The 15,675-nt window shown below is 41.4% G+C and overlaps 1 protein-coding gene across 1 annotated transcript in view; it reads right to left on the bottom strand.

Moving 5' to 3' along the window:
- The window catches only part of LOC140203406 (uncharacterized), a 136,222-nt gene that overhangs the window by 94,586 nt on the left and 25,961 nt on the right, over nucleotides 1-15,675 (bottom strand). The window contains exons 3-4 of the mRNA XM_072269468.1: nucleotides 9,270-9,391; nucleotides 8,234-8,350 (exon numbers count right to left, since the gene is read on the bottom strand). Of these exons, the coding sequence (XP_072125569.1) occupies nucleotides 8,234-8,350; nucleotides 9,270-9,372 (220 nt within the window). The 5' untranslated portion in view covers nucleotides 9,373-9,391. The remainder of the gene's footprint in view (nucleotides 1-8,233; nucleotides 8,351-9,269; nucleotides 9,392-15,675) is intronic.

Below are 15,675 nucleotides of genomic sequence, written 5' to 3'. Positions count from 1 at the left end.
TTGGACTGTATTCCTTAGAGTTTAGAAGAATGAGGGGAGACCTCATAGAAACATTTCGAATGTTGAAAGATTGGACAGAGTGGATGTGGCAAAGTTGTTTCCCATGATGGAGGAGTTTAGTACAAGAGGGCATAACTTAAGGATTGAAGGGCGCCCATTCAGAACAGAAATGCGAAGAATTTTTTTTTTAGTCAGAGGGCGGTGAATCTATGGAATTTGTTGCCACGGGCAGCAGTGGAGGCCAAGTCATTGGGTGTATTTAAGGCAGAGATTGATAGGTATCTGAGTAGCCATGGCATCAAAGGTTATGGTGAGAAGGCGGGGGAGTGGGACTAAATGGGAGAATGGATCAGCTCATGATAAAATGGCGGGCAGACTCAATGGGCCGAATGGCCAACTTCTGCTCCTTTGTCTTATGGTCTTATGGTCTTACACCATGGTTCCTGTACCCTACCATCCTTTCTCTGTCTCATTGGAACACACCTGTGCAGAACCCCACGCAAATATCCCCTGAATATTTGCTACATTTCTTCCATACATTTCCCTGTGGACATCTGTTTCCAATTTATGCTTCCAGGTTCCTGCCTGATAACCTCATATTTCCCCTTGCTCCAATTAAATGTTTCCCTATCTTGTCTGTTCCTATCCCTGTCCAATGCTATGGTAAAGGAGATAGATTCTTAATTAGTTATGATTCTTAATTAGTTTTTCTCAGAAGAGCTTTGAGCTTGGTAATAGACGCCTTCCTTACTGCGTTTATTCAGAACAGAAACATTCCTGAGATTTCCTGCCATTCTGCTTCCTTTGCTATGATCTGCCTGACAATTGAATTCCCATGCAATGAAATCATTGTATGTTTTATCTTTAAAGCCCCAAACATGTCAAACAAGAGAGAAACTAGCCTTCTGATGGGCAAGAATGCAGCTATAGGTATGCATACCCACAGAATTATTGACACGCTGATCAATTTACAGATGCTTTAATTTTTCAACATAACATTTTGGCTCTGATGTATAATGCATGGCCATTGATTTTACCCATTTCTGGTTCCATATCCTACCCTTGGAGGGAGATCCTATAAATCTGCTTTTTTCAAAATTGCAAGGTCAGATGCCACCAGTATTTCTAGAGTGGTTATTTAACAACTGGAATCATTCTGTTCTGTTGCATTACCTGAAACACCAAATCCCCATTGTCAAAATGCTTAAATGTGACACTAGAAGATAGCAATGTAATAATATTTAGGCTAAGTTTTTGGATCTTGTATAGACATAGGGAACCTAGACACAGAAAAATATATTTGAGAATACACCAGAGGGGTTGGTCCATAATCCCACCTGGTGACCTATGTCCTGCCGAGGTGAAGAATCTTCTCAGCAGGGAATATCTAAAAGTAAGTCATCAGCAAGAAGTTGCCCCGGAAAATGGGAAGAATCATAGCTTGAGAAGTCCCTTGGGATTTTTAAAAACAGAACTACTATCAAATGATACAGTAGTGGAACAAAGGTTCAGTTACTGAGATACCACTAGAAGCCTGGAATAACAAGCCTCCATTAAAATCTTATCTGGCAGTAGTGGACTTTATTCAGAAGTTCCACATTATTAACTGGATTAAAGTCAATAAAGCTGCAGAAACAAATTTAGTTCACTGAAGGCTATAAGCCTAGACAACATAACAATCATTGCACTGAAGACCTCTGCTCCAGCCTAGCCACTCCAGTAACCAAGCTGTTTTTGTACTGGCATCCTTACAACAAAATGGAAAACTGCCTGTAAACAGCATGTCAAATTCATTCCAGTGACCTAATGCCCAATCATTCTACTCTCACGGTGAAGTAATGGAATGTGTTGTTGACGGTGCTACAAAGTGGTATTAAGGCACTCTGCTGAAATGGGGGTCAGTAGGTTTAAAAGAGGAAATGCCCTAGTGATTGGAGTCGCACGATTCCAGCCACAGACACCATGGCAGGGTTTTTTAAGCCAGCAATCATCATGAGTGACCTTTGTGTTGTCAGGTCAGAAGGGGAGAGTTTACTACCAATAGTGTAACCCTTTGAAAGTCTTCAGTTAAAAAAGCATATCACGCCTGCATGCATCTGGACTTAGTCAGCAAATAGGCATAGGGACTAAACATTATTTTCACTGTGTTAGGGCCAAGTGGGAGAATGTGATCACCTACGATTGCCATTTAATGAAGTCCTCACACATTTAACATCTAGGGTGTGGTGGGTAAAACCATTGACCAGAAACTTGACTGGATGTAAATAAAGTAGCTACAAAAAAAAGCCACATTTTGAGTGAGTGGCTTACTCCTGACAGCATAAGATCATTCCACTGTCTCTAACAGACAAGTCAGGAGTGCAATGGAATATTCTCCATGTGTCTGAATGAACACTGTGCCAATAGTTCAACCCCCTCCAGAAAAATATAGCCCACTTGAGTGGTACTTCATCTACCATCCTAAATATTTATTCTGTCCACAGTGGCTGGAGTGTGGACATGTAGAAGGGGCACTGCAGTTACTTACGCAGCCTGTTCAGATGTTACCTCCCAAACCCACGTCTTCTACTGACAGAGGATATTGGGCTAGTAAAAGAGACATACCTCTCTGCCAAATAGGTCCAGGCTGGCCATTGGGTACCTTTCCATTCTATGATATACCAACCAAGATGGTACTAAGCTTTCTGGCAGTTATGTGATGGCAATAGTGAGAGTGCTAGTGAGACTCGCCTAGATGTTAGAATCAGCTTATTATCAACTGACACATCATGAAATTCATTCTTTTGTGGCAGCAGTACAATGCAAGACATAAAAATCACCAAAAAATAAATAAAAGGTACAAAAAGGCAGTATTTGTGGGTTCAGCGACTGTTCAGAAACCTGATGGCTGAAGGGAAGAAGCTGATCTGAAATGTTGAGTCTGGGACTTCAAGCTGCTGTAAATCCTCCACAAAGGTAGTAATGAGAAGAGGGAACATCTCAGATCGCCAGAGACCTTAATGATAGATGCCATGTTCTTAAAGGCTCCACCTTTTGAAGATGTTCTCTGTGTTGGGGAGAGTTGTGCCAAGTCTACAAATCTCTGCAGTGTTTTTTGATCCTGCACTTTGGAGATTTCATACCAGGCTGTGATCCAAGCAGTCAGAATCTTCTCCATTGTACATCTTTTGAAACTTGTTAGAGTCTTTGGTGACCTGCTAAATCTCCTCAAATTCCTGCTGAAATATAGCCACTGCAATGCCTCTTTGTGATTGGGCCCAGGACCGTGAAGCTGCTCACCCTTTCCACCACTGACCGCTCAGTAAGGACTGGTGTGTGTTCTCTCAAATTCCCCTTCCTGAAGTTCACAATCAATTCCATAGTCTTGCTGATGTTTCCAAGGGTGTTGTTGTGACACCACTCAACCAGCTGATCTATATCTCACTCCTGTACACAACATTCAACTAGCTGATCGATCTCACTCCTGTACGCAACACTCAACCAGCTGATCGATCTCACTCCTCTATGCAACACTCAACCAGCTGATCGATCTCACTCCTCTATGCAACACTCAACCAGCTGATCGATCTCACTCCTGTATGCAACACTCAACCAGCTGATCTATCTCATTCCTGTACACCTCCTTGTTGCCATCTGAGTTCTGTCCACAACAGTAATGTTATCGTCAAATTTATAGATGGTTTTTTACCTGTGCCTAGCCATACAGCCAAGAGTGTAGAGAGTGGAGCAGTGGGCTAAGCACACATCCCTGTTGATTATCATCAAGACGGAGGTGTTATTTCCAGAGCATACAGAGTATGGTTTCCTAATGAGAAAGCCAAGATCCATCTACAGAGGCCCTAGCTTGTTAATTAGTACTGAGGGGATGATGGTGTTGAATGCTAAGCTGTAATCAATAAACAGCATTTGAAGTATGTTGTCCACATGCTCCAAAGCCAAGTGAGAGCCAGTGAGACCTTTTGTGATTATACACATATTGCAATGAGGCCAGGTCCTTGCTCAGACAAGATTTAATTCTAGCCATGACCAACACTTCATCAAGTTAGATATGAGTGCTATTGGTCGATAATAGCACTCCCTGCTCACCCTGCCCTCTTCTTGGCAACTGGTGTGGTTAATGCCCTTTGGAAGCAGCTGGCAGTGCCTGGCTGCAGCATTGAGAGGTTGAATAATTCAGCCAGTTGTTTGGCACTGTTGTTTGGAATGGAGGACAGTAGTTGGAGAGATTGGATAGGCTGGGTTAATTCTCGCTGGAACTTAAGATGATGAGGGGTGATCATATAGAGGTTAACAAAATTGCAAAGAGCATAGATAGTCTTTTTTCAAGGGCTACAGAGTCCACAATTAGAGGGCATGGGTTGAAGAAGAGAGGAGACTATGAGGTAAGAAAGATATATCTCGAATGAGCTGCTTGAGTAGGTGGTAGAGGCAGATATTATTACAACATTTAAAAACCATTTAGGTGTTTTAGATAGGAAAGCACCTGGGGGTGTCAGGACACAGGTCAGTGATTGCAGTATTCACTGCCCCTGACCTCCTGTTGTAGCCACTGTCCAGTGGAGTTTCTAATTGGTGTGGGGGTGTGGCTGTCAATGGTAATGATAGTTGGACTCTCTCGGAGATGTTTATTGCCTAAATACTTCTGTGGTGCGAATGTTTCAGGCCACATGGAATGTTATCTGGATCTTGCTGCGGGCAGATGTGGATGTGCCATTTACTGAGGAGCTGCAAATTGTATGTGGACATCTCCACTTCTAACAATGATGGAAGGGAGGTCACAAATGAAGCAGTTGATAATGTTTGGGACTAGGACACTGCCCTGAGGAATTCCTGCAGGAATGTATTAGGGTTGGGACAATTGACCTTTAGCAACCACAGATACCTTTTATGCTTATTGATTTCAGTTTTACCAGAGCAAATAGCTGCCGCTTGTAAATGTGACTTGATATCAAAGGCAAACTGATGAAGTATGTAAAAGGGTTAACATGGTCAGTTAAACAATAGCAGCCTGTTTTTCCTGTAAGAAACCGCTGATGATCAACAGATGTGCTAAGCCATGCTGAGCCATATTTCTTCTTGGAGTTAGACAGCGTTTCAAGGTCCCTGTCTCTTTGTGCAGTCATGCACATAGATAAGTCTGGCTCCAGCCTGTCTTGTGTGGGGGTATCTGAACGGCTATATCTATTCTGTAAGGGGAACTGGCAGTTAGTTGGTTTGAGCGACTAAGTGAAGTGCCCCGGAGGCTTTGAATAAAGAGTTTATACTTATACGGACTCTGAGTGAGTTTATCCAGATTCGACTGCCACAAACATTTCCACCTCACCTCTAGAGTTTTGTTCTTTTACTCCAGGATCATGATGAGATCTGGAACAAGTTGTCATGACAAACTTCAAACTAAGCATTAGTGAGTAGACATCTCTTGATAGCACTTCTTCAGCTTGCTGATAAATGATAGTAGCCTAATCAGGCAGATCAGATTTGTCCTGCTTGTTGTGAACAGAACATACCTGGCAAATCTTCCACATTGTTAGTAGATGCCACTGTTGTAACTGTACTGGAACAGCTTGGGTCGAGGCACAGCTAACTCAGATATTTGGTCCCATATCCTTTGCTGTATTCTGTGCTGTTTCTTAAGATCATCTGGAGTTTGGCCTTTGTGATGGGGAAGGCCTCAGGAAGAAGCCAATAAGATTATCCACTTGCAGTTCTTGGCTTAAGGTGCTGATGAATTGTAGCTAAAGCTCCCATGCTAGCTCTACCATTGCTGGAGGGTGTTGGAGCCTCCTCCAATCAACTGTTTAATTGTGACGAGATGTAGCAGGACTGTGGTAGCTTTGGTCTGATCCATTGGTTGTGAGGTCACTTAGCTCCACAGTTTTTGCTGATTAGCAAACATAGTCCCTGTGTTTCAGCCCTCACTAGGTAGTCACCTCATGGCTCTCAGGAACTCCTGTTACTGCTGTTGATGGGCTGTTCTGCTCGTCTCACTCAATCACAGTTGCTCTACAGTTTACGGTGAGAGATACATTAGGCCTTGTGGTTACAGATCGTGCTGCTGCTGATGGCCCACAGTGCCTGGTAGATGCCCAGTTTTGTGGTACTGAACTGTACTGAAACAATCTCACAATTCATTACAGGGTACGCTTGGTGTTCCCACAAAGTTTGGACAGTGGTCACTTATATCAGGTCTATTGTGGATGGATACATATGCCACAGGTGAACTGGTGAGGTTTTGGAGGTTTATCTCTGTGTTTCTTACCCAGTCTTGTCTTCATGTTGTTTCTTTCACTACCTGCTGCTCCTACCCACAGTACGTGTGCCCTTGACACTTCTAGTTTTTCTTCCAACTGCTACACTTTGCCCATATTTGACTTGATGCCACAGGTCAATGTTGTTCCCTTTCAGCTTTGTATCACAGTGCTACCACCTCTAGATCTTTGGTGAAGGAGGAATTATGATGGAAGAGTCTGGATTTAAGGTTTGGTTCTGTGAGTACAAAAAGTAACAGCTGGGTACATGTCCAGTGTGTGGTACACCTCTCCAACTTATTAACCAGTCCCCACAAGTTTGTGAAAAGGATTTGCTATATGGACTTCATGTCTGGATCAATGCCAGTTGGGCATCCAGACTTATTCTTTCCCTGTTTAAGCCCAGTGCTAATGGTAGAACTGACAAGTGTACTAGGCTGTTTTGGGGCACAAACAGAGTCAACAAGATGGATGCCTCTGGCATCTCATGTAGGCTAGACCAGGTAAGGACAGCAGATTTCCTCCACTAAAGGGCAATAGTGAACCAATCAGATGGGTTGTTGCAGTGATCTGGTAGTTGTCCTGATCATCATTACTCAGATTAGTTGTTTTATTTTATTCTTCAAAATCCAAATTATAAATTGATTTTAAATTCTTCAGCTGCTTGGTGGGACTTGATCTCTGGACTGGTAATCCAGAGCCCTGTATTACTTGAAAATAGGAGACCAGCAGATGCTGGAGATCTGAAATGAAAACAGAAAATGCTGGAAACACTCAGCAGGTCAGGCAGTACCTGTGGAGACAAAAATGGAGTTATGTTTCAGGTTGAAGACCCCTCATCAGAACAGGGAAAGTGAGAACACAAGTTAGTTTTAAGTTGCCGAGAGCGTGAGGGAGGAATGGTCATAATGTGTTTCCTTTATGTTGAATGAATCAATCACAGATTTGGTGACCACTTTGTAGAACAGCCCAATCTGTCTGCAAAGGTGACACTGAGGCACTCAGTCAATTATTATGCCAAATCTTCATCCTATTTCCACTCTGATCTACCTGTCTTGTTCCAACAAGGTCCAATGTAAGCACCTGTTCATCTGGGCACATTGTAGTCTTTCAGGACTCAACATCAAATGGATAGTCTACTTTGTACTGGGATTGTCTAGTTCTGCTGCAAGGATACAAATGAGCCCAGTGTTTCTTTCTCAGCAGACATGGTGTGACTTGCTGGGTGCAGTAGCAGCTTTGACTTTCTATTTCTCAGTTTTAACCTGTTCTTTTGTTTTTAGTCTAGTAGGTCTGTAAAATGGAAACCCTGGCTTCACTCTATCCCCATCTTGTCTGCTGACAACAGTTATTTTTGTTTCCAATTTTGGAAAAGGATCTTCAACATGAAACATTAATAATGTTTCTTGTTCCACTGTTGCTGTTTTTGACCAGTTGAGGTTTCCAGTTTTTTACTGGATAAATAGTTTGGTGATTTAATTACTCCACCTCCACTGTACCTGTGCAGTGACTCTCTGGCTATGATTGCTATGCTAATGTAACTGTGCACAACGCAGGGGCATCAGAGGATGTTGCTGTCAAGGCTATCAAATGCCACAGGTACAAGTGCAGGAGGAGAGGCTTTCCATTTTCAGGCACTAAGGCTGTTATTTGCATCTTTGAAGAACACTTACATTGAATTCTTCACCCCAGCCCATGATTACCCACAAACGAAGCGTTCTCGAGTTGTCTGCCTGCTGTCTTGCAGATGCCAAACCAAAGAAACGGTGGGGTTAATCAAGAAGATTCATTGTGACCCATATTCAGATTAGACACTCAAAGGCAAAACATTTATTAATTAACTGATAAAGCAGTTGGAATTTCTTTTACTTGATTTTCTAATGTGCTATTGTGCTGAGAATTGGAATCAGTAACACATGGCCTCATGATGACTAATAATCGTGGACATCATTGGTCTTACAGAAAGAATAACTCAAATTTCTTACCATTGCAAACATCTGAGCATTGTTGAGGGTGTTGGCCGCACACATCAACACATTTGATACACTTGCGTAGCAGTTTGTCCCAATAAAACCCTGGGGAATTGTTGCATTTCCAAATTTCTATGATTAAAGGACAATCAGCATTGTAAAAAACCAATTTAGCCTGTCACAGTAAACAAGCTAGTCAACGGAACAATGTCTAAATGCAGTAAGTAAACACAATCATAAACCGCAAAGAAGAAAAGGGATAGATACAGCTGGGGCAGAAACCCGAAGCAGATAATTACTGTCCAGTTTTCATCTCCTTGGTAATCAATTGTATTCAACAAATAGTGTGTGAGCCTTTCTGCCAAATTAGACCCATACAGGTATAGTAGAAAGCGATCGCCTTGGGCTGAGTGAGAAGGGCCTTTTGTTTTACTGGAAAAACATAGGTCTTGAGAAGGTTTGATTAAAATTTCTTAAATTATTTGAGCTAGAAATGAAGGCGAGAAGGCATAGATACAAAAGTACAGAAGCTTTTGAGACCTGGTAGTATTTTGCTTCAGAGATTTGGTGATTGCTGGAAAATATTGCTCTGCACGTTTCTTAGACTGAGAGATTTGATCGACAGGAAGGTGTTGGGACTAACTGATATGAAGCCCTTTGATTAAGGTTGTTTGATTGTGTCTGGGTGCAGCAGCAGGAGAGGAAGAGTGCAGAAGTGCAAGAGAGATAAGTGGTGGACAATTTTTGAGGAAGAATTATTATCAGGGATGAAGCAACCTTGCTTTCTCCTGTTTTTTGTGTTTCATTTACCGGCAGAGAAGGTAAAGGCTCAGTAATATCCTAGTAATTCAGTGAGGTAATAGAATTTAATATGATCAGGTGAATGTGGCAAAGTATTTGATAGGAAATCTGGTCTGTCTGAGAATTGAAATACAAATTCTTCATCTGGACAGCAACTGAAACAAAAAATGCAAATTTTCCACTGAGCTTTTATTAAAATTAGTTCCACACATTGAAGGGCTCCAGAAACAGGTAATGAGAGGGTACAAACCACAAGACTTGTATATGCTGTGACAGTTTCGCCCACAGTGTTGACATTTGCAGCAGCGTCTCAGGAGGTCGTCCCAGTATTCATCATCTGAACAGCGACTCATCTTCTCTCGAGAACAAAATCTTTAAGATAATTTGGGAAGAAATCTTTAGTATTAATACTGTTGCCTTTGTTATAAAATTTACACTGATACCACATCACTCAAGTGCTGAGCCGGCCAATTGAACCACTTGAGAGCTGTTCAGTTTTGCTGTCACGGCAAAATTTGACAGTCAAACATCACAGAGCATGAAGTGAGTGAACTGGACAGACAGCCAGTCATTTCCTTGTTGATCAGTACACACAAAATGCTAGAGGGTCACCAACATCTGTGGAAGTAAGCGGTTGATGTTTCAGGACTGGAACGGAAGGGGTAAGAAGCCAGAAGAATGAAGGTGGTGAGGGGGAGGACAAGCTGGCATGTGACTGGTGGAAGAGGTAAAGTACTGAAAAAGAAATCTGATAGGAGACGACAATGGAGAAAGGGAAGGAGGAGAGGCACCAAAGGGAGGAGACAGGCAAATGAGAAGAAAAGAGGGGAGTCAAAATCGTGAAAGGAAAAGGGGAAATTTCTGGAAATTAGGGAAGTTGATGTTGATGCCATCCAGACAGAATATGAGATATTGTTCTCCAACCTAAGAATAGCCTCATCATGACCGTAGAGGAGGCCATGGGCCGACAGAATAGAATTTGAAGTAGAATTTAAAAAGGTGGCCACCAGGAAATCAGCTTTTTGTGGCAGATGAAGCAAAGGTGCTGAACAAAGTGGACCCCAATCTGCTTCTGGTCTCAGCAATGTACAGAAGACAGCACTGAATGTAGTAGAGTCCTGACAGACTCACCAGTGAAATGTCGCCTCACCTGGAAGTTCCTTTTTGATGTTGACTGAAAAATAATGTCAGATATTGTTGGAAGTATTTTTTCTTTCAGAAACTTTATGCAATTTAAGTAAAGTAAATACTCTGGATCTTTGAAATTAAAAAGGGAATATATAAAAGAATATGGGAAAAGAGATGAGCCACAGGATTACAGTCAACATCTCCATAAATATCGGCATGTACAAATGACCAAGTGTTCGTATAGTTGATGGTATAATTGTCATCTTCTAATCCAAAATGTATAAACGTGGAATAGATAATGACCACATGGTTGTTAAATTCTTCAATAAGATACATAATGCACATGTGAACAGGCATTTGGTGAAAGTAAATTACTACTGAAAATGAAGAACACTGTCTTACTAAAATGATCTACTAGATGCAGAAAGAACAACAGATGCTGAGCTAGGAGTTTTAAATTCTGCAAATTTATTATTCATGTTATCTTGTAAACTGCCATTTCAGAATTTAGTCTGATTGGCATCTCTAGAAATGTGAGCCTGGATGTTGCACTCAGCTGATGCTATGGCCAGTGATATTGTTGAGTGATTTCCGCATCCCTAATGGGGAGAGGCCAAATGCTGGCATGCAAAGAAATATTTTATGTATTAGATTGGTATAGATTTTATCCAGCTGATGTTCAATAACCTTGCTTCCTTACAAGTATTTTGACTCTTTGGATTCAAGTGGGGTTGATTCAATTTTCCATACATAATGCAGAAAGCTCTATTGCACCATCACATTTATACCTTACAGGTCTCCATATTAAATCTCATTCATCCATTGCAAATCTTGTTGAATGTTATTCTGCGTATCATCTCAGTCCTCAAGGTGTTAATCTTGCACTATCGTGGGTGCTGTTCTAAAACTGGAGACCTATCTTGCAGTTTTCTGGCTCTTCAGGGACCAATGAAATCACATGTACATTCATTACCCTGTCTCCTACCCCTCCCTCTGCACCCCCCCTCAGCCAACCCAAGCAAGGCCTGTACCATGCTAACCAGGTGCGGGCAAAATGAAACATCTGCTTTGTTTGATGCCATGCGGGGAGACATCTATTAATCCTAAAAGTTGAGCATTCAGAAACATCTAAGAACTGAAGATCCCAAGGTTCTAATGAAAGCAACCTTGGATTAATGCCATTGTGAAATTCAAAAACCGCATTTCTTCTTCTCTTTTGTTATGAATTGTAAAAATACTAGGAATGACATGATTGTCAAGAATCACCTGGGTGACAGATCAGGGCACCATGAGTTGATTGACTGAGAGGGCTTGTGATGACAGGTTGATGGCTGTTGAAGATCCAAGACCCTGCAGTGAAATCTCAAGGAAAATGTTGGAATCCCTTTGCAGGGGGGCTTCTCTGCTCAATGGAAGTATTGCAATGCACAGCCTCAGCTGCAGCTGTGCTTCTGGAAGGACATCTAACGAGCATCTGATCTTCACGACACTGCTTGGGAGTGCTTAGGTTAAGACCGTATAGAGCAAGTTTCACTCTGTGTGCAATCTGCACAGTGCCTGACCTAGTGTAGGGAAGAAGTGGTTTTTATGTTGAAAGGGAATTAAATCTGATCTGAATGAATGACTTTGCAGTAGACATTCAAAGAGTTAAAAGTAGCATTCACAGGAATCTCATTGCTCACACAGTGTTAGACAGAGCAGAGAAACAGACCCTTTGCCTACTGCTGTCAACAACATGTTTTCACTATTCTTACATTAATGCCATTTTCATTCTCCTCAACTCCCTCCATTAGGGGCAATTTATGTGGCCAGTTAATCTGCATGTCTTTGGGATGTGAGAGGAAAATCCATGCAGTTGCTGGAAGAAGGTGCAAATTCCATGCAGTTAGCACTGGAGAGGTTGAGATTGAACGCGGGTGCACATAATGCAAATTGCATGCAGTCATTACAGGACATGCTGAATCAGGACAGGCCGGGTCAGAGATGTGAATTTGTTGCTCTCAAACACTCCACATTTCAATAGTTCTACCATCTGCCAAAATGCAAATTAAAATGTAACTGGAATATAAAAGGGGATCAGGATCTTGCAAACAATTCCTCTCCCTTTTTGTTTCTCTGCTTCAGCTCCACGCCCAGTTTCTTTGAGTTACTTAGTTCACTTAGAGTGCATACTAAACTTTAGACCTTGTAGCCTCAGTGATAGAAAACTAAAGACAAGTAAACACTGACATTCTGTCTGTCTGTATCTTGTTTTACAGCGGTTGGCATCCAGCTTAATGGTGCATTACCGCCACCCTCTGCTCCAGAATGTGCACTAGACATACATTCTAAATCCCTTCACCCAATCTCACACACACACACACACATATATACAAACCTACACTTCACCCTCCCATCATTGACCATCCTAGTATCCTATTCCTGTTTATTCGTCATATTCTATAAAAATCCCCTGTACCCCTTAAAAACGCTAAAAATACCCAGACTTGTGCTCTCTCACCCATGTCCAGCAACCCTTTTAATGTGAATTCCTGCATCCCCAACTCCCTTAATTTATTTCTCATCATCTCTCTCTGTATCCCATACTTCCTGCAACTCAGAACTACATGTTCTACTGACTCCTCTTCCTGACGTTCCTCACACAATCCTGTCTGGTGTTTCCCTATCATTTTCAATGTTTTGTTTAATGCACAATGCCCCAGCCTTAACCTAGTCCACACAATTTCCTCTCTTCTGTTTCCATTACCTACCCTAGTAACTGCAACACTCTTTTGTATTTGATATAAATGCTTCCCTTTCCCCTCCCTGTCCCATCTTTCTTGCCACATTCGGTTGACTTTTTCCCAGATTACACACTTAACCTCTGCTTTACTGAAACACTGACATTCCTTTCTACTTGACTGTCTTGTTCCTTCAAAGCTCCAAATGCATCATCTTATTCCCACATTCTGAGCTGAGGCTGAGATTCAGCACAATCTGCGAGAACCTTCATTCTTTTCCTAGAATTTTATGTGCGGGATTTCATACCTCCCACAATCTCGCGCTTCCTCCTACAGCCTAGATGTTTTTAAAGCACAAACTTTGCATAACCTAATCATTACTCCCTGATTTGTTCAACCTCTTGTTCAGTAGGTTTTACCCTTCTACTGATTTCAAATTAAAACAATTTATTGTTCAGCAATATATTTAAATTGTTGATTGTAACATCACACTTCAGAGATTAAAATAGCACACACCAAACGCTGGAGGAGCTCAGCAGATCAGGCAGCATCTTTGGAAAAGAATAAACAGTCGGCGCTGCCTGACCTGCTGGTTTCTTCCTGCGTTTTGTGTGTGTTGCTTTGGATTTCCAGCATCTGCAGAGCTTGTCGTGTTCGAGAGAAACTAAAATAATCAGTGAATAAGCTAACATATGGATTCTTGTAGATTTTTATGACTTAATCAGTTTCTTTTCAGACTTTTTGCAAAATTAACTATAAAGGAGCTGATTATGTTTAAGGACAAACTCACTGCAATCAGATGAAGAACGATCACTTCATCAAGTACTTTAAAAGAGCTAACATGGGTTTGAGAAACCATCTGAACATTCTTCTTCCAAATTTCTCTTGATTAAAAGATCATGAAGATTTTAGTGTGTTCTTATCATTAAGCAAGGCCAGTAAGGTTGGTCCTATTCCAACTTACAGAATTTGGATTAGCTTTGTACTTTACATAACTGTGTTAAATTTAACTGGTTTATGAGTAATGCGTCCAGAATTCTTGGCCACTGCCACCTTTTCTATTTGCCGAATGGTTCACAGGCAGAAAGGAAGTGTTATGTTTTGTCAGGCTTTCTATGCTTCGATCTTTTTTAAAGTTCTCTTGTAAGTATTTCAAGAGTTCTGTACATGTTTTACTCAGTCACTTAACCATTCGAGACTGTTAATGGAAATCCCTTACTCATAATGGCCTGTTATTTTCATATTTCTCAATAAACTAATTTGTGAATCTATTCCCATCTGAGTTTTGGGCAAAGATGGTATTTCCCCTCTGATGTTCTTCACGTAGCCTCACATGTTGAAATATCTCAGAGCTGTGACTGAACTCACAGCTGATACTGCTTCATCAATTTCATTGTACCCCTGTCCAGCCATCCAAAACTCCTTTAACCAGGAACCTTCAGCTAACAAACCTAAAAGCCTTAAGACGTGTTTCAATAAACTCTCTAAGACTACAAATATCGCTCTGTTTCCTTAGTAATGCACACCAAATGCTGGAAAAACAACAGGACAGGCAGCATCTGTGGAGGGGAATAAAGAGTCCATGTTTTGGACCAAGACCCTCCATCAGGACCTTGGCGCTTTTATTCCTAGACCTTTATTTCCAGGGCTCCTTGCATCGATGTCAATACAGTTTGCGATGCTGCCTTTTGTTACCTGCTTCCTCCTCTTTTATCATGACTCATTTTCTAAAATCTCATCTCTACATCCAGTTGTCTCTTTCCCTCAAAGTGTTGTTAGGTTTCCATCTCCCAAACAAATAAGTTCAAACTCCCTGGTGGTACCTTGCCAATATATTGGTTAAACTTGTCTGGTTTGCACTGTTCTAATGCCACAGACCAGCTCCAATGCTTCAAATAGCAAAGTTTCTCCTGGATTGTTTTGTCATGTACTAATTTGACCATATATTGCTGTACTCACTGCTGCTTATCAAGAGATAATTACCTTTAGAGATCCTACCTTTCAGTCTCAGTCTCCAAAGTTCTGCCTGCAGGAGCTCACCTGTGATATTGGTACAGATATGGACCCTGAAATAGTCTGTTCATCCTCTCCTCTCAGAATATTCTGCAGCAACTCTCTGATGTCCCTACCACTGGAAGGCAATGAGCCATCCAAGCATCATGTCTGACCATTGGACTGCCTGTCTATCCTGATCCATATTGAATCCTCTGTCACGGCAGCTCCTTTCAAGTCAATTTCACCAGACTCATGGACAGTTTCTATCTCACTGTTATCAGATTCTGGAATGGACCTCTCATATTGCTAAAGGTAACATTTTGACCTCCCAATCCACCTTTCCATGATCCTTGCACTTTGTTCCTTTGTCTGGACTGCCCTTTCTCTATAACTGCTACACTATATACTGCATCCTCTTAGCTACCTCAGTGTACGTATGAATGGCGTGATCAGCCTGAATCAGCATATAAAAATTTTCACTGTATCTTGGTACACATGGCAATAATAAACCAATCCTCTTTCAATATTTTTATTAATAATATATAAATTGCATGAATACAAATACAAAATTCATAAGGATGCAAGTAAGTAATAGGATCACAGTATCCCATATTCCAAATCAATCACGTAGAAAAAAAAAGATTGAATTATGAAATTAAATATAATCAACTAATCCAATTCAATCAAGTCATGGTTCCATGGACAGCTTGAGCTCTACTTTCAAGGGATTTGTCTCATTCCATTATTCCCAGGTGAGTATTAGAAAGTGCGATAATCTCTTGGACCCCTTCACTGGTGCTCCTGGGAAGACCA

The sequence above is a fragment of the Mobula birostris genome, chromosome 9 (genome assembly GCF_030028105.1).
Source record: "Mobula birostris isolate sMobBir1 chromosome 9, sMobBir1.hap1, whole genome shotgun sequence".
Classification (NCBI taxonomy): domain Eukaryota; kingdom Metazoa; phylum Chordata; class Chondrichthyes; order Myliobatiformes; family Myliobatidae; genus Mobula; species Mobula birostris.
The sequence above is the reverse complement of the archived record's forward strand: the minus strand, read 5'-3'. Positions and strand labels throughout refer to the sequence as shown.